The 25,602-nt window shown below is 46.5% G+C and overlaps 1 protein-coding gene across 2 annotated transcripts in view; it reads right to left on the bottom strand.

The window, feature by feature from the left end:
- The window catches only part of kif23 (kinesin family member 23), a 37,772-nt gene that overhangs the window by 7,448 nt on the left and 4,722 nt on the right, over window positions 1–25,602 (bottom strand). The window contains exons 7-19 of one of the 2 annotated variants that reach the window (XM_064929097.1): window positions 24,534–24,704; window positions 22,407–22,454; window positions 21,950–22,062; window positions 20,022–20,143; window positions 15,840–15,942; window positions 15,479–15,558; window positions 15,101–15,220; window positions 14,425–14,584; window positions 12,937–13,101; window positions 12,067–12,233; window positions 10,274–10,447; window positions 4,600–4,800; window positions 1,179–1,415 (exon numbers count right to left, since the gene is read on the bottom strand). In XM_064929097.1, coding sequence (XP_064785169.1) covers window positions 1,179–1,415; window positions 4,600–4,800; window positions 10,274–10,447; window positions 12,067–12,233; window positions 12,937–13,101; window positions 14,425–14,584; window positions 15,101–15,220; window positions 15,479–15,558; window positions 15,840–15,942; window positions 20,022–20,143; window positions 21,950–22,062; window positions 22,407–22,454; window positions 24,534–24,704 — 1,861 coding nt within the window. The remainder of the gene's footprint in view (window positions 1–1,178; window positions 1,416–4,599; window positions 4,801–10,273; window positions 10,448–12,066; window positions 12,234–12,936; window positions 13,102–14,424; window positions 14,585–15,100; window positions 15,221–15,478; window positions 15,559–15,839; window positions 15,943–20,021; window positions 20,144–21,949; window positions 22,063–22,406; window positions 22,455–24,533; window positions 24,705–25,602) is intronic. The other variant, XM_064929098.1, reaches the window with a different exon arrangement.

The following is a 25,602-nucleotide window of genomic DNA, read 5'->3' as shown; positions in this document are numbered from 1 at the left end:
GGAACGCCCCCGTGAGCACAGACATTACACGGAACGCCCCCGTGAGCACAGACATTACACGGAACCGCCCCGTGAGCACAGACATTACACGGAACGCCCCCGTGAGCACAGACATTACACGGTGTCATTGAACGCCTCCTGTTCTGCTAAAAGTATAAAACTTCTGACAAAATGTACAATAGACCAGAAAACATGGAAGCTGTCGCTACATGTTGAAATGGTTGACAACTCTACCAAAAGGACAAGACCAGAGAACGTGGAGAACATTCCCACGTTGAAAATGGCTAAGAAATCTACAAACTAAAAGAACAATTATTCAGACTGCAGCTGTTTTAATTCTATAGTCTGGTAAACACAACCGGTTGAACGACCGAATGGTGCTCTGACGTATCCATTATAACAATCTACAACTGATCTAATCAATTCTGTGATTGATTAGTTATTCATTTACTAACTCAGCCAGTTTGTATATTGCTGATTCATGATGTTAAGGTTGGTGCAGATCGCCAAGGGTTTGCAACATTCAGGAATGAGACTGATGAAGTCATAACACATTAATAGAAGACTGTAATCGATAAGAGTTAATTCGGGAAATAAACTATAAACATTTTCCCGTGGTGCCCCAACTTTCTAGTTAATTAAAGTTACATGATTAGTTTAATCACGTAAGGAATAATTACACAGAATTGATTTGACAACAGTCTTTACATGTAATGACAGCAAACGCTACGACACCAGGCATCGGCACACATTTCAGCAAATAAACAGCGTGTCTAAATGAACTGATTTCAAGGTTACAATGGACAACTGATATTCCCACGGCCATTAAAAAAATATTCTGTCATCGTTGTCAGCCACCTAAAATAAAATTACATAAAATTCAAGCTAGCAGTGATCAAATTGGCAGAACAAAATTTGGGTGAAGCAACAGCCAGGCAATCTGGGATCGATCCAAAACGAGTGAGAACGGCAGTCAAAAAGTGGAGAGAAAAAAAAAATCAGAAGAGGACGAGACTGCAAGGTGGGGGTGGGGGGGGGTTTAGTAAGGAAATAGAAGCCCGGCTCTAATAAGCGCTGGTTGTGTTCAGTGATTAAAGCAAATAAACGGCTGGGCTATTAATTGAAATTTGACGGTAGATAAATTCAGAGAGCTTTCTGCAAGTCTGGCTGGTACATACCTTAATGAGTTTGGTCTGTATCTCTCCATCAGAGGCCACGTCTTGGTGAGTGAGCATGTACTTGTCACACTTGGCTAGGGCCTTCTCGCTGGGGGCCGAGACCTTAATGGCGTTGGAACCCAGGATGGGCTGCATCACCGTGTCCAGCTCCACGTTAGACGACGGCTTGTGGTCCACCCACCTCTCCCCGCCCGCAGAGTGGGAGCGCCTGTGGACCGCACGCACCGGGGGACCCGTCTGGTCGTCGACGGAAACGAAGCAGAGTGAAAGTCAGAGAATCACGTGTTGCTAACAATAAAACCATTCCTGGAGTTAGTGACAATAATAGATCTAGCCAACCAAACAAAACAACTCAATCTGATCAATCAGGGACCAGTCATCAAGGTGGTAGAAAACAACAAACATGGCTTGGTAGTGGACATGTTGTTTTAGAAGAACCAATCCTGTTACGTTAGAAAATCATTTTATTTCAGTCTGAAGTATAAACAACAACATAGTACCAGTTATATAGAGGGAGTGTTCATAAAAACATTACCCCACAAACCTAAAGGTCAGCTGATCTACTTTAACTGCAGCTCTGCTACCACCTTAGTCTGATGAGACTCACTGACCCTGTATGCTCCTTCCTGTTCCTCTAGGTCGAGATCACAGGTCTGGTCAGGAACCTCTCTCTCTTCCTCTCTTTCTCTGGCCCTCTCCCAACACCTGCCTCTCCTCCTGCTAAGGTTGCTGGGTAGACCCTGGGTCTGAGCTAGGGTTCTAGTCTTAGGGGTCCCGTACTGGGCCGGGTCAGCATGTCTGTCCTGAGGGACTCTCTGCTCCCACTCTGAGATGCAGGAGGTGACAGAGAGGGAACTGGTGCCAGTGCTAGCGCTCTGAGGAGGGGAGGTGGGGTGGGAGCCTGGCCACGGTCTGACCTGCTGGGGATGGGGAGGGGCGTACACTGGGTCTAGGGCCTGGCTGGACCTGGAGTGGACGGGCTGCAGGGCAGAGTACAGAGTATGGTGGTGGTGCAGATAGACAAGTCAACCAGCTAGTTGGGATACATAGCATCCATCCATTACAAACCATTCATCCCATACATGGCTGGCTGCACACACTAACACAGGCTGCATGAACACCAGATAAACACACAATTACATAAATGTTACAATCAAAGTCTGACAAAGTCTGGGATAGAACAGTGGATTTCAGTTAAACCTACAAAAAGGTCAGGGTCAGTAAATTCAAATCATTAAGTCCACATTGAAACATGTAAAATAACAAGCAGATGTGTTTTGACATCATGATTAACAGACCTGCCAGTCAGTCAGATGTGTTTTGACATCATGATTAACAGACCTGCCAGTCAGTCAGTCAGATGCGTTTTGACATCATGATTAACAGACCTGTCAGTCAGTCAGATGCGTTTTGACATCATGATTAACAGACCTGCCAGTCAGTCAGTCAGATGTGTTTTGACATCATGATTAACAGACCTGCCAGTCAGTCAGTCAGATGTGTTTTGACATCATGATTAACAGACCTGCCAGTCAGTCAGATGTGTTTTGACATCATGATTAACAGACCTGCCAGTCAGTCAGATGTGTTTTGACATCATGATTAACAGACCTGCCAGTCAGTCAGATGTGTTTTGACATCATGATTAACAGACCAGTCAGTCAGTCAGTCAGATTAACAGATGCCAGTCAGTCAGTCAGATGTGTTTTGACATCATGATTAACAGACCTGCCAGTCAGTCAGTCAGATGCGTTTTGACATCATGATTAACAGACCTGCCAGTCAGTCAGTCAGATGTGTTTTGACATCATGATTAACAGACCTGCAGTCAGTCAGTCAGATGTGTTTTGACATCATGATTAACAGACCTGCCAGTCAGTCAGTCAGATGCGTTTTGACATCATGATTAACAGACCTGCCAGTCAGTCAGTCAGATGCGTTTTGACATCATGATTAACAGACCTGACATCCAGTCAGTCAGTCAGATGTGTTTTGACATCAGTCAGATGTGTTTTGACATCAGACAGACCTGCCAGTCAGTCAGTCAGATGTGTTTTGACATCATGATTAACAGACCTGCCAGTCAGTCAGATGCGTTTTGACATCATGATTAACAGACCTGCCAGTCCAGATGTGTTTTGACATCATGATTCACCAGATGTGTTTTGACATCAGTCAGACCTGTCAGATGCGTTTTGTCATGTCAGACCTGCCAGTCAGTCAGATGCGTTTTGACATCATGATTAACAGACCTGCCAGTCAGTCAGATGCGTTTTGACATCATGATTAACAGACCTGCCAGTCAGTCAGATGTGTTTTGACATCATGATTAACAGACCTGCCAGTCAGCCAGTCAGATGTGTTTTGACATCATGATTAACAGACCTGTCAGTCAGTCAGTTGCGTTTTGACATCATGATTAACAGACCTGCCAGTCAGTCAGATGTGTTTTGACATCATGATTAACAGACCTGCCAGTCAGTCAGATGTGTTTTGACATCATGATTAACAGACCTGCCAGTCAGTCAGATGCGTTTTGACATCATGATTAACAGACCTGCCAGTCAGTCAGATGTGTTTTGACATCATGATTAACAGACCTGCCAGTCAGTCAGTCAGATGTGTTTTGACATCATGATTAACAGACCTGCCAGTCAGTCAGATGCGTTTTGACATCATGATTAACAGACCTGCCAGTCAGTCAGATGCGTTTTGACATCATGATTAACAGACCTGCCAGTCAGTCAGTCAGATGTGTTTTGACATCATGATTAACAGACCTGCCAGTCAGTCAGTCAGATGTGTTTTGACATCATGATTAACAGACCTGCCAGTCAGTCAGTCAGATGCGTTTTGACATCATGATTAACAGACCTGCCAGTCAGTCAGTCAGATGCGTTTTGACATCATGATTAACAGACCTGCCAGTCAGTCAGATGTGTTTTGACATCATGATTAACAGACCTGCCAGTCAGTCAGATGTGTTTTGACATCATGATTAACAGACCTGCCAGTCAGTCAGTCAGATGCGTTTTGACATCATGATTAACAGACCTGTCAGTCAGTCAGTCAGATGTGTTTTGACATCATGATTAACAGACCTGCCAGTCAGTCAGTCAGATGTGTTTTGACATCATGATTAACAGACCTGCCAGTCAGTCAGTCAGATGTGTTTTGACATCATGATTAACAGACCTGCCAGTCAGTCAGATGTGTTTTGACATCATGATTAACAGACCTGCTAGTCAGTCAGTCAGATGTGTTTTGACATCATGATTAACAGACCTGCCAGTCAACAGAGGCTGGTCAACCTGTTAGCAGTAAAGGGGGAAACGGTAGTTTGATTAGGAAAGGAAACCACTTCAGTATTATATTAGCTGGATGAGTCAGTGCCCTAGCAGCGCATGTCGTGGTAACGTACGGGAACGGGTGACGGCGAGGCCGATCTCTTGGCGGGAACGCGGTCCCTCTCCCGGGAGGGGCGCTGGGGCTTGTCGGGGGCAGGGCGCTGGTCTGAGGGGGTCTTGCTCTCCGTCACGATGGCCTTCAACTGCTTCAGCTTCTCGTCTTTCACCCACAGCTTGTTCTGCATCTCCAGCTGCTTGGCGCACACACGACGCTCCTGGAAACACACCAGAACCAGCCAGGGTTAACGACACGTGCCCAGCCAGGGTTAACGACACGTGCCCAGCCAGGGTTAACAAATAAGATTGTCACATACACATGGTTAGCAGATGTTAATGCAAGTGTAGCGAAATGCTTGTGCTTCTAGTTCCGACAATGCAGTAATAACCAACAAGTAATCTAACTAACAATTCCAAAACTAATTTCTTATACACAGTGTAAGGGGATAAAGAATATGTACATAAGGATATATGAATGAGTGATGGTACAGAGCAGCATAGGCAAGATACAGTAGATGGTATCGAGTACAGTATATACATATGAGATGAGTATGTAAACAAAGTGGCATAGTTAAAGTGGCTAGTGATACATGTATTACATAAGGATGCAGTAGATGATAGAGTACAGTATATACGTATACATATGAGATGAATAATGTAGGGTACGTAAACATTATATTAGGTAGCATTGTTTAAAGTGGCTAGTGATATATTTTACATCCTTTCCCATCAATTCCCATTATTGAAGTGGCTGGAGTTGAGTCAGTGTGTTGGCAGCAGCCACTCAATGTTAATGGTTGCTGTTTAACAGTCTGATGGCCTTGAGATAGAAGCTGTTTTTCAGTCTCTCGGTCCCAGCTTTGATGCACCTGTACTGACCTCGCCTTCTTGATGGTAGCGGGGTGAACAGGCACTGGCTCGGTTGGGGGTTGTCATTGATGATCTTTGTGGCCTTCCTGTAACATCGGGTGGTGTAGGTGTCCTGGAGGGCAGGTAGTTTGCCCCCGGTGATACGTTGTGCAGACCTCACTACCCTCTGGAGAGCCTTACGGTTGTGGGCGGAGCAGTTGCCGTACCAGGCGGTGATACAGCCCGCCAGGATGCTCTCGATTGTGCATCTGTAGAAGTTTGTGAGTGCTTTTGGTGACAAGCCGAATTTCTTCAGCCTCCTGAGGTTGAAGAGGCGCTGCTGCGCCTTCTTCACGATGCGGTCTGTGTGAGTGGACCAATTCAGTTTGTCTGTGATGTGTATGCCGAGGAACTTAAAACTTGTTACTCTCTCCACTACTGTTCCATCGATGTGGATAGGGGGTTGTTCCCTCTGCTGTTTCCTGAAGTCCACAATCATCTCCTTAGTTTTGTTGACGTTGAGTGTGAGGTTATTTTCCTGACGCCACACTCCGAGGGCGCTCAACCTACCACTGTTGTGTCGTCCGCAAACTTGATGATTGAGTTGGAGGCGTGCGTGGCCACGCAGTCGTGGGTGAATAGGGAGTACAGGAGAGGGCTCAGAACGCACCCTTGTGGGGCCCCAGTGTTGAGGATCAGCGGGGTGGAGATGTTGTTGCCTACCCTCACCACCTGGGGGCGGCCCGTCAGGAAGTCCAGTACCCAGTTGCGCAGGCGGGGTCGAGACCCAGGGTCTCGAGCTTGATGACGAGCTTGGAGGGTACTATGGTGTTAAATGCCGAGCTGTAGTCGATGAACAGCATTCTCACATAGGTATTCCTCTTGTCCAGATGGGTTAGGGCAGTGTGCAGTGTGGTTGAGATTGCGTCGTTTGTGGACCTATTTGGGCGGTAAGCAAATTGGAGTGGGTCTAGGGTGTCAGGTAGGGTGGAGGTGATATGGTCCTTGACTAGTCTCTCAAAGCACTTCATGATGACGGAAGTGAGTGCTACGGGGCGGTAGTCGTTTAGCTCAACACGTGCCCAGCCAGGGTTAACAACACGTGCCCAGATGGTCAGTTAAAAACCAAGAACTCAGGACACGTGTTAATGCGAGAGCTTAATGGAGTAAGTTAACGAGTAGGAAAACAGATGTATAGATCAAGCACCCTGATGAAGTCTCATCTACGTTTCTTGTGTTCTTCAAAGTGCTTGCCACCAGCTGTTAGCCAGCTGCTCTGACCAACTAGAGTGAAGTTTAACACAGAATCCAAGTTTGTTTATTGGAGCCACCCTGCTTCATTTAAAAAAAAAAATAAACCTCACGCCGCTGTTGGCCTTAGTGCTGGGACTGTATTTCCAGACCCGAGTGCACACCATCTGTGCATATACAAGCTAGTTATGACTGAAGATGGGAGCCAGTTAAACTCCACAAAAGCCAAGAAATGTGAGAACTCTAAATGTTTGTTTTAGTGTAACTCGCCACCTTCAATTGTGAAAAATGTAAAGACATTTGTGACTTAACAGGTGGGATGATTTGGCCTCACTTGAAAGAACAAGGAGCTCCAGGAACGACCGGCCTTACTGAAGGATGCTACCCAATAGGAGACATTGGAGAGCACCGCCCTAAACAACCAGGCCAAGCACCAATCAGACGGGGTTCCTCAGCTATAGTGGCAGGGAGTGCTTAGGATGGGGCCTTCACACGCCTCACAGGCTTGCCTGCGCTACCCCTCATCCAGCGGAGCATCGTTGGAGGAAGGTGCCCATGGTAACACAGTGGTTACTTAGGATTCCATCAGACACGGATCTGAGGCTGTTTAACCGCTTCCAGCCGCCCCACCCCCCCTCCCATCTGCGGCTGTTTAACCGCATTTGAGGCCGTTTAAGCCAGCGCCCCACCCCCTCCCATCTGCGGCTGTTTAACCGCTTCCAGCCGCCCCCACCCCCCCCTCCCATCTGCGGCTGTTTAACCGCTTCCAGCCGCCCCCACCCCCTCCCATCTGCCCCACCCCCTCCCGGCCGTTTAACCGCTTCCAGCCGCCCCACCCCCCCCACCCCCCTCCCATCTGCGGCTGTTTAACCGCGTTTCCAGCCGCCCCCACCCCCTCCCATCTGCGGCTGTTTAACCGCTTCCAGCCGCCCCACCCCCTCCCATCTGCGGCCCCCTCCCATTTGAGGCTGTTTAACCGCTTCCAGCCGCCCCACCCCCTCCCATCTGCGGCTGTTTAACCGCTTCCATCTGCGGCTGCCCCAGCCGCCCCCCCCTCCCATCTGCGGCTGTTTAACCGCTTCCAGCCGCCCCACCCCCTCCCATTTGAGGCTGTTTAACCGCATCTCCAGCCGCCCCCACCCCCTCCCATTTGAGGCTGTTTAACCGCTTCCAGCCGCCCCCACCCCCTCCCATTTGAGGCTGTTTAACCGCTTCGGCAGCCGCCCCCACCCCCCTCCCATTTGAGGCTGTTTAACCGCTTCCAGCCGCCCCCACCCCCCTCCCATTTGAGGCTGTTTAACCGCTTCCAGCCGCTTCCCCCCACCCCCTCCCCCCCTTCCCATTTGAGGTTTCCTCCAGATGTGATGCTTGGCATTCAGGCCAAGGTATTCAGTATTGGTTTCATCAGACCAGAGAATCTTGTTTCTCATGGTCTGAGAGTCCTTTAGGTGGTTTTTGGAAAACTCCAAGCGGGATGTCATTTACCTTTTATTGAGGAGTGGCTTTTGTCTGACCACTACCATAAAGGCCTGATTGGTGAAGTGCTGCAGAGATGGTTGTCCTTCTGGAAGGTTCTCCCATCTCCACAGAGGAACTCTGGAGCTCTGTCAGAGTGACCATCGAGTTGTTGGTCACCTCCCTGACCAAGGCCCTTCTCCCCCGATTGCTCAGTTTGGCCGGGCGGACAGTCTTGGTGGTTCCAAACTTCTTCCATTTAAGAATGATGGAGGCCATTGTGTTCTTGGGGACCTTCAATGCTGCAGAAATGTTTTGGTACCCTTCCCTAGATCTGTGCCTCGACACAATACTGTCGTCTCGGAGCTCTACAGACACTTCCTTCCACCTCATGGTTTTGTTTTTTGCTCTGACATGCACTGCCAACTGTGGGACCTTATATAGACAGGTGTTTGCCTTTCCAAATCATGTCAAATCAATTGAATTTACCACAGGTGGACCCCCAATCAAGTTGAAGTTGTAGAAACAGGACGCACCGGAACTCAATTTCAAATCTTATAGCAAAGTGTCTGAATACTTGTGTAAATTAGGCTGTTTATTTTAAATTCAGTTCTGCCCCCACATTTTCTATAGGTTTGAGGTCAGGGCTTTGTGATGGCCACTCAAATACCTTGACTTTGTTGTCCTTAAGCCATTTTGCCACAACTTTGGAAGTGTGCTTGGGGTCATTGTCCATTTGGAAGACCCATTTGCGACCAAGTTTTAACTTCCTGACTGATGTCTTGAGATGTTGCTTCAATATATCCACATAATTTTCCTGCCTCATGATGCCATATATTTTGTGAAGTGCACCAGTCCCTCCTGCAACAAAGCACCCCCACAACATGATGCTGCCACCCCCGTGCTTCACGGTTGGGATGGTGTTCTTCGGCTTGCAAGCCTCCCCCTTTCTCCTCCAAACATAAATGGTCATTATGGCCAAACAGTTCTATTTTGTTTCATCAGACCAGAGGACATTTCTCCAAAAAAGTACAATCTTTGTCCCCATGTGCAGTGGCAAACCGTAGTCTGGCTTTTTTATGGCTGTTTTGGAGCAGTGGCTTCTTCCTTTCTGAGGGGCGTTTCAGGTTATGTCGATATAGAACTCGTTTTACTGTGGATATAGATACTTTTGTACCTGTTTCCTCCAGCATCTTCACAAGGTCCTTTGCTGTTGTTCTGGGATTGATTTGCACTTTTCGCACCAAAGTACATTCATCTCTAGGAGACAGAACATGTGTGTGTGTGTGTGTGTATGTATGTATGTATGTATGTATATAAATATAAATTAGCAAACATGTCATTATGGGGTATTGTGTGTAGATTGATGAGGAAAATGTTTATTTAATCCATTTTAGAATAAGGCTGTAACGTGACAGAATGTGGAAAAAGTCGAGGGGCCTGAATACTTCCCGAATGCACTGTATGCAGGAATCTCTTTGCCGATTTAAAACTTGAGCTTAATATGGGCAAAACTAAATGCATTGTTGTTAAAGTTGGGTAAGAATGTTCCAGAAGAACTGCATGTTCAGTCATCAGATGGTTCTCCAATGGAACGTGTTCCTGCAGATAAATACTGAGGCATTTGGATTTATATGGGTTGACGTTTATAAAACAGAGATGATCTGGTTAAGATAAGATTCAAAGTTGTCTTTTTCTACAGAAACAGATGGTGTCTTTCTCTGAGCAGTAGGAAGCAGACTATTCAGTCAACCTTTTGATCTGTTGTTGATTATGGTGATGTTATTTGTCAAAGTGCAGCTGCTGCTACTCTTAAACCTTTGGCTGCCATCTACCATGGTGCCCTTCATTTTGTTACAGGCCACAGTTGATACTGATCACTGTATCCTGTGAAAGTTTTGGCTGGACTTGAATAAAGCCTGTAGATCTCTCAAGTTTTGTTTACAAGGCCCGTCTTTGATGGGACAGTAGGAGGCACTCTCTCCTTTAGTCTAAAAATAATATCCCAAAGACCCAGGGCAGAGACCCCCCCCCATTGCTGCAGCACAGAGAGATCCTCCTCCTCCTGCAGAGAGAGAGATTTCCTCCCCACCCCCCGCTGCAGCACAGAGATAGACCCTCCTCTAGGCTACTCACACACTCCTTCTCCCACTTGTGCTTGGTGTCCTGGACCATGCCCTGCATGCGTTGCTCCATGCGTCTCTTCTCCGTCTGCTCTCTCTGCAGACGCTGCTCTCTGCTCTCCAGCTCCTGCTGCAGCGTACGCTTGTCATCCTCATAGATGTTGGTGGTCTTCTGCAGGATCTCAATCTGACAGAGAGAGAGAGAGAGATGTTAAGTGACAGTACATGGCACTACAGACCAGGAAATACCTGACTGGTACACTAGGGCTGACCCCATTTAGTTGCCTGGGTCGATTGTTTGGTCGACAGATTTTAACTGCATCGTGTGAATTGTTTGAGTGTCTATCAATTCTCCATTACATATCACCACCAGCAGTACATTATCTTATAATTCCTATCATTTACAATCTTTATTTGGTTATGGTAATTTATGTTAATGCATTCAATATATTATTATTTCAGCCATCATGCATAAATGTATTTTGTCCCCCCACACCAAACGCAATCACAACACGCAGGTTAAAATATCAAACTCTAAACCAATTGCATTAGTTTGGGGACAGGTCGAAAAGCATTCAACATGTATGGCAATTTTGCTAGCTAGCTTGCTATTGCAAGCTAATTTGTCCTGGGATATAAACATTGAGTTGTTATTTACCTGAAATGCACAAGGTCCTCTACTCTGACAATTAATCCACACATAAAACGGTCAACCGAATCATTTCTAGTCATCACCCCCTTTTCATCTTTGAACTTATATGGTGATTGGCATCTAAACTTTCATTGTATTACCACGACGACCAGCAACAGTTCGTCTTTCAATCACCCACGTGAGTACCTGCTTCTATAAACCAAATGAGATGGGAGACGCAGGACTTGCAGCTCGATCTGCGTCAGAAATAGGAATGACTTCTATTTTAGCCCTTGGCGTAGCAGACGCTCGTTGGCGCACGCGAGCATTGTGGGTGCTATAACTGAATAACATGGACACGCGACGTGTCTGGTCAGCATGTTACTGTTCTCATTGTCAGAGTGGACACGTTGTTTGCAGAGCGCAAAACCTAAGCTACACTTGTGATAAACAAGTTTTGGTTTATTTCATTACATCTACAAGTTGTCAATTTCGTCCTGGTCTTGAGAGCGCTTGTCAATGTTGAGTAAGGATGTTAACCCGATTACACATAGAAGTAGGCCTATAGGCTACCTGAACTGCGGGCAAATCAATGTGCCCATTTGGGGATCTGATAGCATTTCTGATTGGCTTAATGCTGCCACCATCACCATCTCAAAGTAATGTTTTCAGCTCAAAACAGCAAGTAAACAAAGTCTGTTTTTACATCAATTGAAAATGACAATAGTTCTTCAATGTATTAGAAAAATCTTTCAAGCTCTCTTCCTTTCAAGAACCACTCAACGTGAAAGCATGTCATGCTCTGATCCAGGGGAAACTTCATGAAATAGGCCCGCCTACCTCATTACATCTTATTCCTTGAGCAAATAGCCTACAGCTGTGTGTCCCGAGCTGCAGTGGTGGGGTAAACTCATTTTGTCATGGTAAAAAGTGCCCTAGGCTCTGCATCAAAATGGCTGTCTGCCTGTCACCTGCCTGGTACACTCAATATGGCCGTCTGTCACCTACCTACCTGCCTGGTACACTCAATATGTCCGTCTGTCACCTACCCATCTGCCTGGTACACTCAATATGTCCGTCTGTAACCTACCTGACTTTGGAACTTGTTCTCTGTCATACCTTGTAGTGAATGGTGAAGGCCAGCAGTATATTGGGTACTATTTCATTGTGTTTACCTTGTACTCCAGCATCTTGGACTTCTTCTCCAGACGGTCTATCTCAGTCTTCTGGCTATGAAGGGTCTTGTCCTTCTCCCCCAGTTGACCTCTCTGGTCCTGGATCAAGTTCTCCTTGGAGACCAGGCTACTGTCCAGCTCCTGGAGCATGGACTTCAACATGTCGGCTGGAGGAGGAAAACAAATTAAGACGTGATCAAAAAGCCCCATCGCAGCTTAATGAGTTTGTGGTCACCATCCTACCAGCCCCGTTGTACCCCTGGGTCACCATCCTACCAGCCCCGTTGTACCCCTGGGTCACCATCCTACCAGCCCCGTTGTACCCCTGGGTCACCATCCTACCAGCCCCGTTGTACCCCTGGGTCACCATCCTACCAGCCCCGTTGTACCCCTGGGTCACCATCCTACCAGCCCCGTTGTACCCCTGGGTCACCATCCTACCAGCCCCGTAGTACCCCTGGGTCACCATCCTACCAACCCCGTAGTACCCCTGGGTCACCATCCTACCAACCCCGTAGTACCCCTGGGTCACCATCCTACCAACCCCGTAGTACCCCTGGGTCACCATCCTACCAGCCCCGTTGTACCCCTGGGTCACCATCCTACCAGCCCTGTTGTACTCCTGGGTCACCATCCTACCAGCCCTGTTGTACTCCTGGGTCACCATCCTACCAGCCCCGTAGTACCCCTGGGTCACCATCCTACCAACCCCATTGTACCCCTGGGTCACCATCCTACCAGCCCCGTTGTACCCCTGGGTCACCATCCTACCAGCCCTGTTGTACTCCTGGGTCACCATCCTACCAGCCCCGTTGTACCCCTGGGTCACCATCCTACCAGCCCCGTTGTACCCCTGGGTCACCATACTACCAGCCCTGTTGTACTCCTGGGTCATCATCTGCCTGATCTTGTGTCTCTTCTCCAGCACCTCTATGAGGCGGGGCAGAGTGACATCATCATGGGGGTCCGTGATCTCGCTGGCAGGCAGAGGGGGAAGGTTCTGGAGCAGTTGGTGCATCACTGACTGGGTGGATTCTAGACCCAGAGGGGAACACAGACCATAGTTCATAAGTCTCTCATCTATGTACCCCACACATACAGATAATTGTAATGTCCCTCAGTCGAGCAGTGAATTTAAAACAGACTCAACCACAAAGACAAGGGAGGTTTTCCACTGCCTTGTAAAGAAGGGCACCTATTGGTAGATGGGTAAACAAAAAAAGAAGACATTGAATATTCCTTTGAGCAGGGTGAAGTTATTAATTACACTTTGGATGGTGCATCAATACACCCAGTCACTACAAAGATACAGGCATCCTTCCTAACTCAGTTGCCGGAGAGGAAGGAAACCCCTGGGGATTTCCCCATGAAACCAATGGAGACTTTAAAACAGTCAGAGTTGAATGGCTGTGACAGGAGAAAACTGAGAATGGATCAACATTGTAGTTACTCCGTAACCTAATTGACAGAGTGAAAAGAAGAAAGGAGTATACAGAACAAAAATATTCCAAAACATGCATCCTGTTTGCAACAAGGCACTAAAGTAATACTGCAAAAAATGTGACAAAGAAATTAACTTTTTGTCCTGAATACAAAGCGTTATGTTTGGGGCAAATTCAATACATTACTGAGAACCACTCTCCATATTTTCAAACAGTTGTGGCTGCATCATGTTATGGGTATGCTTGTAATAATTAAGGACTAGTGTTTCTTTTTAATCCTGAAAAACCCCCAATGGAGCTAATCACAGGCAAAATCCTAGAAGAAAACCTGGTTCAGTCTGCTTTACACCAGACACTGGGAGATGAAATCTCCATTCAGCAGGACAATAACCCAAAACACAAGGCCAAACCTACCCTGGAGTTGCTTACCAAGTAAACAGTTACTGTCCTTGAGTGGCCAAGTTGAAAATCTATGGTAAGACTTGAAAATGACTGTCTAGCAATGATCAAGAACCAATTTGACAGTTTAAATAATTTTAAAATTAATAAAAATGGGCAAATATTGTACAATCCAGGTGTGCAAAGCTCTGAGACTCACCCAGAAAGACTCACATCGCTGCCAAAGGTGATTCTAACATGTATTGACTCAGAGGTGTGAATACTTGTGAAAATTAGATATGCATTTTATTTTCAATACATTTCTAAAAACATGTTATCACTTTGTCATTATGGGGTAGTGTGTGTAGACGGGTGAGAAAAACAATCCATGTTGAATTCAGGCTGTAACACATCGTGGAATTAGTCAAGGGGTCTGAATACTTTCTGAAGGCCCCGTATACCCTCACTGTACCGTGAGTGACTTTGAATAAAAGCTTCTGGCAAGTGGCACTCAAAGGGCAACAGTCATCCTCTCTACCTGCATTGACAGGACCTCCTCGTTCCTCCAGGCGTCGCGACAACTCGTCTTTGAAGGCTTGGTTTTTCTGCCGGCGCCCAGCAGCTAAGCCACAGATGGGCCTGTCCACGGGCCTGGCTACCTCCACCTCCTGGGTCATCTCAGCAAAACGCATCACCAGCTACAGAAACACACACAGATTAGACAGGCCCCCAGCTGTAGAAACACACACAGACCACACGCTGTAGAAACACACACAGACCACACGCTGTAGAAACACACACAGATCCCCAGCTGTAGAAACACACACAGACCCCCAGCTGTAGAAACACACACAGACCCCCAGCTGTAGAAACACGCACAGACCCCCAGCTGTAGAAACACGCACAGACCCCCAGCTGTAGAAACACACACAGATCAGACAGACCCCCAGCTGTAGAAACACACACAGATCAGACAGACCCCCAGCTGTAGAAACACACACAGATCAGACAGACCACCACCTGCAGAAACAAACAGACCACCCATGGACCGGTGTGGCTCAGTAAGTAAAAGCATGGAGCTCACAAAGCCAAGTTGTGGGTTCAATCAAGCAGTCATTTTGTCACCATAGAAGAATGTCAGGCCAAAGACACATTCATTCCTAGAAACAATAAACGGTGGGAGAATTATTCCACGTAGGGGATAACGGACTCACCATGGTTTCTTCGTAGTCGTCGGCTTTAGGATTGACACATACAACCATCCGTACTTTACCCTCCCCGTCAAAGTAGTTCTTGAACAAGTGAGTCACCTTGGAGTCACGGTATGGAACCATCTGTGTGTGGAAGAGAGAAAGACTTCCATTAGGCCTGTTCACGGTGCCTTGTTCTTAGCCCCAGGCTAGACTGGCGCTGGGCTGGATTAGCATGCATGTTAACCCGGGGGTAAACTTTAAACTTCAGGCCGAACGATTCACACAGACCAACAACACGAGACCAACATTCTCTCTGACACGCGACCAATGCCTATATCATCATATACACAACGATAGTATGGAGTACATAAATGGTCCAAAATGTATTACAGTCCCAACCTTGTTTGTACCACACATTTGATTCTCCCGAAGCACTTCGATACACGTCCTCAAAGTCATGAGCGACTGGTTGATGTTACCTGAAATCAGAAATATACATTTCAACTTACAAGCAGAAGACATATTTCCTGAAGAAAATGTGAGCCTTCTTCAGCAGTCCAAGTAAAGACTGTTTTCTGGTAGTGGGTAACATTTATACTCAGGGTTCTCCCCAAAGAACTCCCTTTGGTTTAATACCATTGAAGGCTCTCGATGGCAGATGCAGGTGTTCAAAAGGCCCTCCCCCATTGTACTCAGAAGCCCCACCCCACCTCCTGGGGAGAACCCTGACATTGTTGAATGGAAAGTGACTAGAACCCACCTGCTTCTCTGAGGCGGTTGCCCTCAGCCCGGGTCCTGCTTGTGCGCTCACTCCCCGCCAAGTCAACCAGGCACAGCTGACTGACGCTCACCTGGTTCTTATCCTGAGCACAAAAAGTCAAAACATTTATATACATATTTACTCTTCAACTAGACAGTTATTTTTACCCCCCCCTATAGTTGATGTCCATACCCCCACAGAAAACAAATTATCATAAAAAAATCCCCATAGAAATGATTCTATTAAGGCTAGAGATATGTGGACGTCAGCCTTTCACATCTACGTGGAAGGAGGCAAAGCTCCCAGTGTTTGGCAGACCAGGGGACTTTAAAAAAAAATAATTTAAACCTTTATTTTACTAGGCAAGTCAGTTAAGAACAAATTCTTATTTTCAATGACGGCCTAGGAACAGTGGGTTAACTGCCTGTTCAGGGGCAGAACGACAGATTTGTACCTTGTCAGCTCGGGGATTCGAACTTGCATCCTTTCGGTTACTAGTCCAACGCTCTAACCACTAGGCTACCCTGCCGACCCACATCCCTACACACCAAAATATCAGTCTTCTCACGGAAACGTGACGGGACTCGTCTGAAGTCGATAGCACCGATCTGCCAACTTCCAGATCGGATCATTTAGCTATGTATATAAATATCCATAGCTTAGAAAGCATGCACAGGAAATACAAAAACGTTCTGCAGTGATCCAATCAGTGGATTCAGAGGAAATCATTCTTACCCCCTTCCCTAGGCTGTGTATGTTTCTAACAGAAAACAGCATCAGTGTCCCACACGAGTTAAAAATGCTCACCTCGAAACGCTCCAAAGAGCTCTTTGGGGCCTACTTCCCAAGCCGTTTGGCTCAGTTGACATGCTAGTGAGTGAAATCGAACAGCTGATCGAGCTGTCATGTGACCGAATGCTGCAGACAACACATTCCCAGGTCACTAAGGAGGAGTTTTGGGTCCTGAATCAAAAGGGAACACCTTGCAGTCTCCCTCTGAGCATTAATGCGGTGTTCAAAACCACTGGGAACCCAGACCTGGGAAATCTTAGACTTCCAACTCCATTAAACTGATAGTACCCGTCGCCAGCTGATATTGATGTGAAGCTGGATTCAGTGCTCTCGTCTGCGTTAAAACCAAATATCCATCCAGGTTGGATGTGACAGCAGAGATGAGGTGCTCGCTGTTGACCACACCCCCTGACTTAGAGAAGCTCTGACGGACGTGCATCAAGCCACACACATCTCATTAGTGGTGGTGATATAAGATACATAATGTAAGACTAGTTTGAAATTGACTATCGTCATAGCCCCACATTAACTTCTTGGATATGGGGGGCACTATTTTAATTTTTGGATGAAAAACGTTCCCGTTTTAAAACAAGATATTTTGTCACGAAAAGATGCTCGACTATGCATATAATTGACAGCTTTGGAAAGAAAATACTGACGTTTCCAAAACTGCAAAGATAGTCTGTGAGTGCCACATAACTGATGTTACAGGTGAAACCCAGATAAAAATCCAATCAGGAAGTGCCGCATTTTTAAAAACCGCCTCATGCCAATGACTCCTTATATGGCTGTGAATGGGCCACGAATGAGCTTAGGCTTTCTGTCGCTTCCCCAAGGTGTCGACAGCATTGTGACGTATTTGTAGGCATATCATTGGAAGACTGACCACAAGAGACTACATCTACCAGGTGGTCGCTGGGTGTCCTCCGTTGCAATTATTGTGTAATCGCCAGCTGCAGTATTTTTCCGTTCGCTTCTGATGAGAAACCAACTGTCACGACTGATATATTAATCGAATAGATATGTGAAAAACACCTTGAGGATTGATTCTAAACAACGTTTGCCATGTTTCTGTCGATATTATGAGGCTAATTTGGAAAAAAGTTTGGCGTTGTAGTGACTGCATTTTCTGGTCTTTTTCTTAGCCAAACGTGATGAACAAAACGGAGTGATTTCTCCCACACAAATAATATTTTTGGGGAAAAAAAAATGAACATTTGCTATCTAACTGAGAGTCGTCATTGAAATCATCCGAAGTTCTTCAAAGGTAAATTATTTTATTTGAATGCTTTTCTTGTTTTTGTGAAAATGTTGCCTGCTGAATGCTAGGCTTAATGCTATGCTAGGCTATCAAAACTCTTACACAATTGCTTGTGTAGCTTTGGTTGAAAAGCATATTTTGAAAATCTGAGATGACAGTGTTGTTAACAAAAGGCTAAGCTTGTGTTTGAATATTCATTTCATTTGCGATTTTCATGAATAGGAAACGTTGCGTTATGGTAATGCACTTGAGGCTATGATTACGCTCCCGGATACGGGATTGCTTGTCGCTAGAGGTTAACAGGATGTGATGGTGAGTTGAGAAGTCAATCAAAAATACTGTTTATGTTTTACAATTGACTGCTATAGCCAAAAAATTAAAAAGGTAGACATTGGTTGGGGTCACATTTTGATATCTGAAAATTCTGAGGTCATGGGACAAAAAAAGTTTGATAATGCCGGATGTAATCATTAAAGTGACCTGTGTCCAATGACTATGTACATAGCACGGTTTCCATTAGCTGGTAAAAGCTGGCTTTTGGACGATATGTATTTTTGCCGATAAATAAAATTGGCGACTGCCAATTGTTCGGGTCGAAGGGAAAAAAATTAAAATAAATCACACTGTAAAATAATGAATTTCAGCCTCTTCATTGATTGAAATGCCAGTGGATGTAGAGCAACAGCAGCCGCTATGGCTCAAAACAGCAGCCGCTCAAAACATCTTGTCCAGATGGGATAGGGCAGTGTGCAGCGCGATGGCGATTGTGTCGTCCATGGATCTTTTGGGGCGGTATGCAAATTATAGTGGGTCTAAGGTGTCACTGTCAGGTGAGGTGATAGGATCTATGACAAGCCTTTCAAAGCACTTCATGATAACAGAAGTGAGTGCAACGGGGCGATAGTCATATAGTTCAGTTAACTTTGCTCACAGGAACAATGGTGGACATCTTGAAGTAAGTGGGGACAGCAGACTGGGATAGGGAGAGATTGAAACTGCCCGTAAAGACTCCAGTCCGCTGGTCTGCACATGTCGTCTGACCCGGGAGCCTTGCGAGTTAAGATGCTTAAAATCTCTCACCAGTTACCTTTCCGTGGTTAAATGCCGCCATCTATCCAGGGTTTCTGGTTTGGATAGGTTCTAATCATCACAGTAGGAACAACATCCTCTATCCACTTCCTGATGAACCCAGTCACAGTGGGAACAACATCCTCTATCCACTTCCTGATGAACCCAGTCACAGTGGGAACAACATCCTCTATCCACTTCCTGATGAACCCAGTCACAATGGGAACAACATCCTCTATCCACTTCCTGATGAACCCCGTCACAGTGGGAACAACATCCTCTATCCACTTCCTGATGAACCCAGTCACCGTGGGAACAACATCCTCTATCCACTTCCTGATGAACCCAGTCACCGTGGGAACAACATCCTCTATCCACTTCCTGATGAACCCAGTCACAGTGGGAACAACATCCTCTATCCACTTCCTGATGAACCCCGTCACAGTGGGAACAACATCCTCTATCCACTTCCTGATGAACCCAGTCACTGTAGGAACAACATCCTCTATCCACTTCCTGATGAACCCAGTCACTGTAGGAACAACATCCTCTATCCACTTCCTGATGAACCCAGTCACAGTAGGAACAACATCCTCTATCCACTTCCTGATGAACCCCGTCACCGTGGGAACAACATCCTCTATCCACTTCCTGATGAACCCAGTCACAGTAGGAACAACATCCTCTATCCACTTCCTGATGAACCCCGTCACCGTGGGAACAACATCCTCTATCCACTTCCTGATGAACCCAGTCACAGTGGGAACAACATCCTCTATCCACTTCCTATGAACCCAGTCACAGTGGGAACAACATCCTCTATCCACTTCCTGATGAACCCAGTCACAGTGGGAACAACATCCTCTATCCACTTCCTGATGAACCCCGTCACTGAGTCATGGTATATGTCAATGTTAGTCAACACAGAACATTTCCCATCTTGAAACATTGATTCCATGGATTCCGATTGGTCAGACCAGAGCGGTTAAGGAGCGAGATCCTTGTCTGATTCCATTGCAGAGAATGAGATAAAAAGGGACATTTACTATATATGATATTACCTGTAAGATGTTGTCCCCATCTGCATCTAGAGGGGCCTGGGCCAGTTTGATGATGAAGACACTGTGGGAGCGGCTGGACTCTCTGTTGAGCTGAGTGTTGGCTATACGCCTCTTCTTCTGTCCTGTAAGACACAGTAACCTACCATCAATACACCTTTACAACATCACACTGTGGGAGAGACTGGACTGTTGAGCTGAGTGTTGGCTATACAACATCACACTGTGGGAGAGACTGGACTGTTGAGCTGAGTGTTGGCTATACAACATCACACTGTGGGAGAGACTGGACTGTTGAGCAGAGTGTTGGCTATACAACATCACACTGTGGGAGAGAGACTGGACTGTTGAGCTGAGTGTTGGCTATACAACATCACACTGTGGGAGAGAGACTGGACTGTTGAGCTGAGTGTTGGCTATACAATATCACACAGTGGGAGAGACCGGACTGTTGAGCGTGGTGTTGGCTATACAACATCACACTGTGGGAGAGAGACTGGACTGTTGAGCGTGGTGTTGGCTATACAACATCACACTGTGGGAGAGACCGGACTGTTGAGCTGAGTGTTGGCTATACAACATCACACTGTGGGAGAGAGACTGGACTGTTGAGCTGAGTGTTGGCTATACAACATCACACTGTGGGAGAGACCGGACTGTTGAGCGTGGTGTTGGCTATACAACATCACACAGTGGGAGAGACCGAACTGTTGAGCGTGGTGTTGGCTATACAACATCACACAGTGGGAGAGACCGGACTGTTGAGCGTGGTGTTGGCTATACAACATCACACAGTGGGAGAGACCGGACTGTTGAGCGTGGTGTTGGCTATACAACATCACACTGTGGGAGAGACCAGACTGTTGAGCGTGGTGTTGGCTATACAACCTCACACTGTGGGAGAGAGACTGGACTGTTGAGCGTGGTGTTGGCTATACAACATCACACTGTGGGAGAGAGACTGGACTGTTGAGCAGAGTGTTGGCTATACAACATCACACTGTGGGAGAGAGACTGGACTGTTGAGCAGAGTGTTGGCTATACAACATCACACTGTGGGAGAGACTGGACTGTTGAGCGTGGTGTTGGCTATACAACATCACACTGTGGGAGAGACTGGACTGTTGAGCTGAGTGTTGGCTATACAACATCACACTGTGGGAGAGACTGGACTGTTGAGCGTGGTGTTGGCTATACAACATCACACTGTGGGAGAGAGACTGGACTGTTGAGCGTGGTGTTGGCTATACAACATCACACTGTGGGAGAGACTGGACTGTTGAGCGTGGTGTTGGCTATACAACATCACACTGTGGGAGAGAGACTGGACTGTTGAGCTGAGTGTTGGCTATACAACATCACACTGTGGGAGAGAGACTGGACTGTTGAGCTGAGTGTTGGCTATACAACATCACACTGTGGGAGAGACTGGACTGTTGAGCTGAGTGTTGGCTATACAACCTCACACTGTGGGAGAGACTGGACTGTTGAGCGTGGTGTTGGCTATACAACCTCACACTGTGGGAGAGACTGGACTGTTGAGCGTGGTGTTGGCTATACAACCTCACACTGTGGGAGAGACTGGACTGTTGAGCGTGGTGTTGGCTATAAGCCTCTTCTTCCAACTTATGAAACAAGGAACAGGAGATGAAGCTCGACCAAATCACCCAACCAACCTCAATTACCTACTCAAGATGATAGGGCCCAGGTCAAACACAGAATGGACGGGCTGTGATAGTATGAAAATGTTGCTTGGTCTCTGGGTGGCTAGGACGAGTAAAGCACTTTAAGAAAACAGTATTGCTGTAAAAAAAATAACTTTTAAAAAAGGGCTGTAATGGCTGCATTTACAGACAGACCAATCGCCACCCAATAATTGTGCAAACGGTCTAAAAATCGGGCTGTGTTTAGTGAAGGTTTGAGACTCTTACCTCTCCAGAACACTTCAAAGGCCTCTTCTGTTGACTTGACTTCTACCTCGGTGCAGCCAGCCACATACATGTTGTGGTTCTGGTCCTCTCTTAGGAGCTTAGACTGGGGCGGTCTACAGAGAGAGACAGTGTCAACTGACTGATAATGCTGAGCTAGCCTGGTCCAAGCTCTGTTTGTGTCGTCTGGCCAACAACAATGGTCATTCGTAACAGAACAAACATATCTGGAACCAGGCTAATGCTGTGTATTATGATGGGAGCCACAGAAAGCATTACAGTCCAGACTAAAGCAACACAAACAAAGCAATGGAGCATTCAACATGATTAAATTAAGCATTCTGCCACTACAAAGCACAACAGACAATTCCATGAACACTTCCTGGTTGCAACATTCAAGCTTCTGTATTAGGGTATATTATACATGTAGCTAAATGAGTATGCTCTATATGTGACATACATGAACTCTTGGTTGGGCTGCCTCTGTGGAGTACCTCCTCCATTCCACCTAACAAAGTAAGGAACACACATTTATCTGACTGCAATAACTACTCTGATATGAAACTATACCTTCCAGTAGGACCGGGAGATAGCTACTACTCTGATATGAAACTATACCTTCCAGTAGCCCCAGGAGATAGCTACTACTCTGATATGAAACTATACCTTCCAGTAGCACCAGGAGATAGCTACTACTCTGATATGAAACTATACCTTCCAGTAGCCAGTAGGACCAGGAGATAGCTACTACTCTGATATGAAACTATACCTTCCAGTAGCCAGTAGGACCAGGAGATAGCTACTACTCTGATATGAAACTATACCTGCCAGTAGCCAGTAGGACCAGGAGATAGCTACTACTCTGATTTGAAGCAAGACAGTGCCTTCAGAAAGTATTCATACGACTTGACTTATTGCACAACAACAGTGGCCTGAATTCCAAGTGGATGAAATAATTGTTCTCACCCATCTACACACAATACCCCATAATGACAAAGTGAAAACAAGTTTAGAAATGTTTGCATTAAAAAAATAAATACAGAAATCTAATTTGCATGTGTCAATTCTTTGTAAAACACCTTTGGTGGAGATTACAGCTCCGAGTCGTCTCGGGGGGGGGGGTCTGTATGAACTCCGAGTCATCTGGATTTGGGGATTACCTCCCATTATTCCTTGCAGATTTCTCAAGCTCTATTAAGTCAGATGGGAAGCTGTGGTGGCTGGGCCACTCAAGGACTTTCCAAATTCAATTGATTGGACATGATTTGGAAAGGCACTCACCCGTCTATAAGGTCCAACAGTTGACAGTGCATGTCGGAGGAAAAACCAAGCCATGCGATCGAAGGAATTGTCCTTAGAGTTCAGAGACAGGATCGTGTTGAGGCACAGATCTGGGGAATGATACCAAAACAAGAAGCCGATGATCACTCGACAAAGCTCCGGAGTTCCTCTGTGGAGATAGGAGAACCTTCCAGAAGGACAACCATCTCTGCAACACACCACCAATCAGGCCTTTATGGTAGTGGCCGGACAGAAGCCACTCCTCAGTAAAAGGTAAATGACGCTTGGAGTTTTCTTTAGGTGCCTTTTGGCACTCAAGCCATGAGAAACAAGATTCTCTGGTCTGATTATTGAACTCTTCGACATGAATGTCAAATGTCTGGAGGAAACCAGGCACCACTCATCACATGGCCAATACCATCCATACGGTGGAGCACGGTGGCGGCACCATACGGTGGAGCACGGTGGCGGCACCATACGGTGGAGCACGGTGGCGGCAACATCATGCTGTGGGAATGTTTTTCAGCGGCAGGGACTGGGAGACTTGTCAGGATTTGAGGGAAAGATGAACGGAGCAAAGTACAGAGAGATTCTTGATGAAAACCTGCTCCAGAACTCAGGTCCTCAGAATGGGGCGAAGGTTCATCTTCCAACAGGATAACGACCCTAAGCACACAGCCAAGACAACGCAGGTGTGGCTTCGGGACAAGTCTCTAAAAGTCCTTGAATGGCCCAGCCAGAGCTCGGACTTGAACCCGATCTAACGTTGCTGGAGAGACCCGAAAATAGCTGTGCAGCGACATTCCCCACACAACCTGACAGAACTTGAAAGGATCTGCAGAGAAGAATGGGAGAAACTCCCCAAATACAGCTGTGCTGAGCTTGTAGCGTCATACCCAAGAAGTCTTGAGGCTGTAATCGCTGCCAAAGGTCCTTCAACAAAGTTCTGAGTAAAGAGTCTGAATACTTATGTAAATGCGATAGAAATGTTTGCTTATTTATTAAATAAAAAACAGCTAAAAACTTGTTTTTGCTTTGTCATTATGGGGTATTGTGTGTAGATTGAGGATTTAACATCCATTCCAACATAAGAAAACGTGGAAAGGGGGAAGGGGTCTGAATACCTTCTGAATGCACTGTATTTTAGGAATTAGCCTCATCTAGGGTTATGCTGAGAAATTAAAACATGCTGGGTTAGGATTTTAATCCATAACTTCACTAGTTATATACTTGCCATTTCTACAGACTGACCGAAACATGAAAAATAAACAACGATATCCATTCCCATCCATCTGCTGTAACTTACTTGGGTTTGATGGGGTCGTAGGGGGCTTCTTCCAGCAGATCATAGATATAGTTGTTGTATATCTCGATGTAGGACACAAACACACTGTAGCTGCTGTCCTCGTCCACCCCGTCCGCCCTGCAGGCCTCCTCTGGGTTGATCATGTCTGCAAACTCTGGGTCCAGCCTCTGCCTGGAAACCAGGGGTTGGAACAAATTAATTTTGAATCGTTCCGTTCTGAACAAAACCATATTTATTTTTGTTCAACCGTTCCGACCCACAAAATAAAGTTCTGAACTGGGAACACACACAAAATACCAGGTTATATTGTGCCTTTGTTCCATTTTAAACCTCTGAAAGAATCAATTATTCACCTTCAGCTCAACATTAAATTACTTCACCAATCAGTGCGGATATGGCGCATGCCAAGCTATATTTGTTTACATGGGCGACAGACACGTGTAGGGCGTGAGATGCGACTGACATTTTGCGTGTCAGGAGAGAGCAAGCGAGGGTAGCGGAGGAGGCTTGAAGCTCTGGGCATCTTGTTGATATCATTATCTGAATTAGGTCCACAGAATTATACCTAAGAGGAGCGGCTTCCGTGGAGGAACCTTGAATGTCTGAACTTCCTGGAGTTGACTTAATGATGGACCAGAGATAGCTAGCTAACAAGCGTGTGTGTGGAGAGCAGCACCAGGATTAAAACACACATCTTAACCTTTTTGTAGTTAATAAATCCAAAGTGAAACATGATAAATATAATATCCTTAAATAGCATTGAAAAAGTTATTCCATTCTTCTCTAATAAATAGTTTCCCCCTAATTTCTGAACCGCGCTTGTAACGTCAGCACAGTGGGCCGTGCTCCCGAGGGGGAGGGGCCGTGCTCCCGAGGGGGAGGGGCCGTGCTCCCGAGGGGGAGGGGCCGTGCTCCCGAGGGGGAGGGGCCGTGCTCCCGAGGGGGAGGGGCCGTGCTCCCGAGGGGGAGTGGCCGGTAGACTACACACCCCTTGGTAGAGATTTCTTGCTGACAAGCTGACACTGGAACAAGTTCCTGAGTGACAGGGGGAGGGGCTACAGTGGGCTGT

The sequence above is a fragment of the Oncorhynchus masou genome, chromosome 22 (assembly GCF_036934945.1).
Source record: "Oncorhynchus masou masou isolate Uvic2021 chromosome 22, UVic_Omas_1.1, whole genome shotgun sequence".
NCBI lineage: Eukaryota > Metazoa > Chordata > Actinopteri > Salmoniformes > Salmonidae > Oncorhynchus > Oncorhynchus masou.
This window is presented reverse-complemented; position numbering and strand designations above follow the sequence as displayed.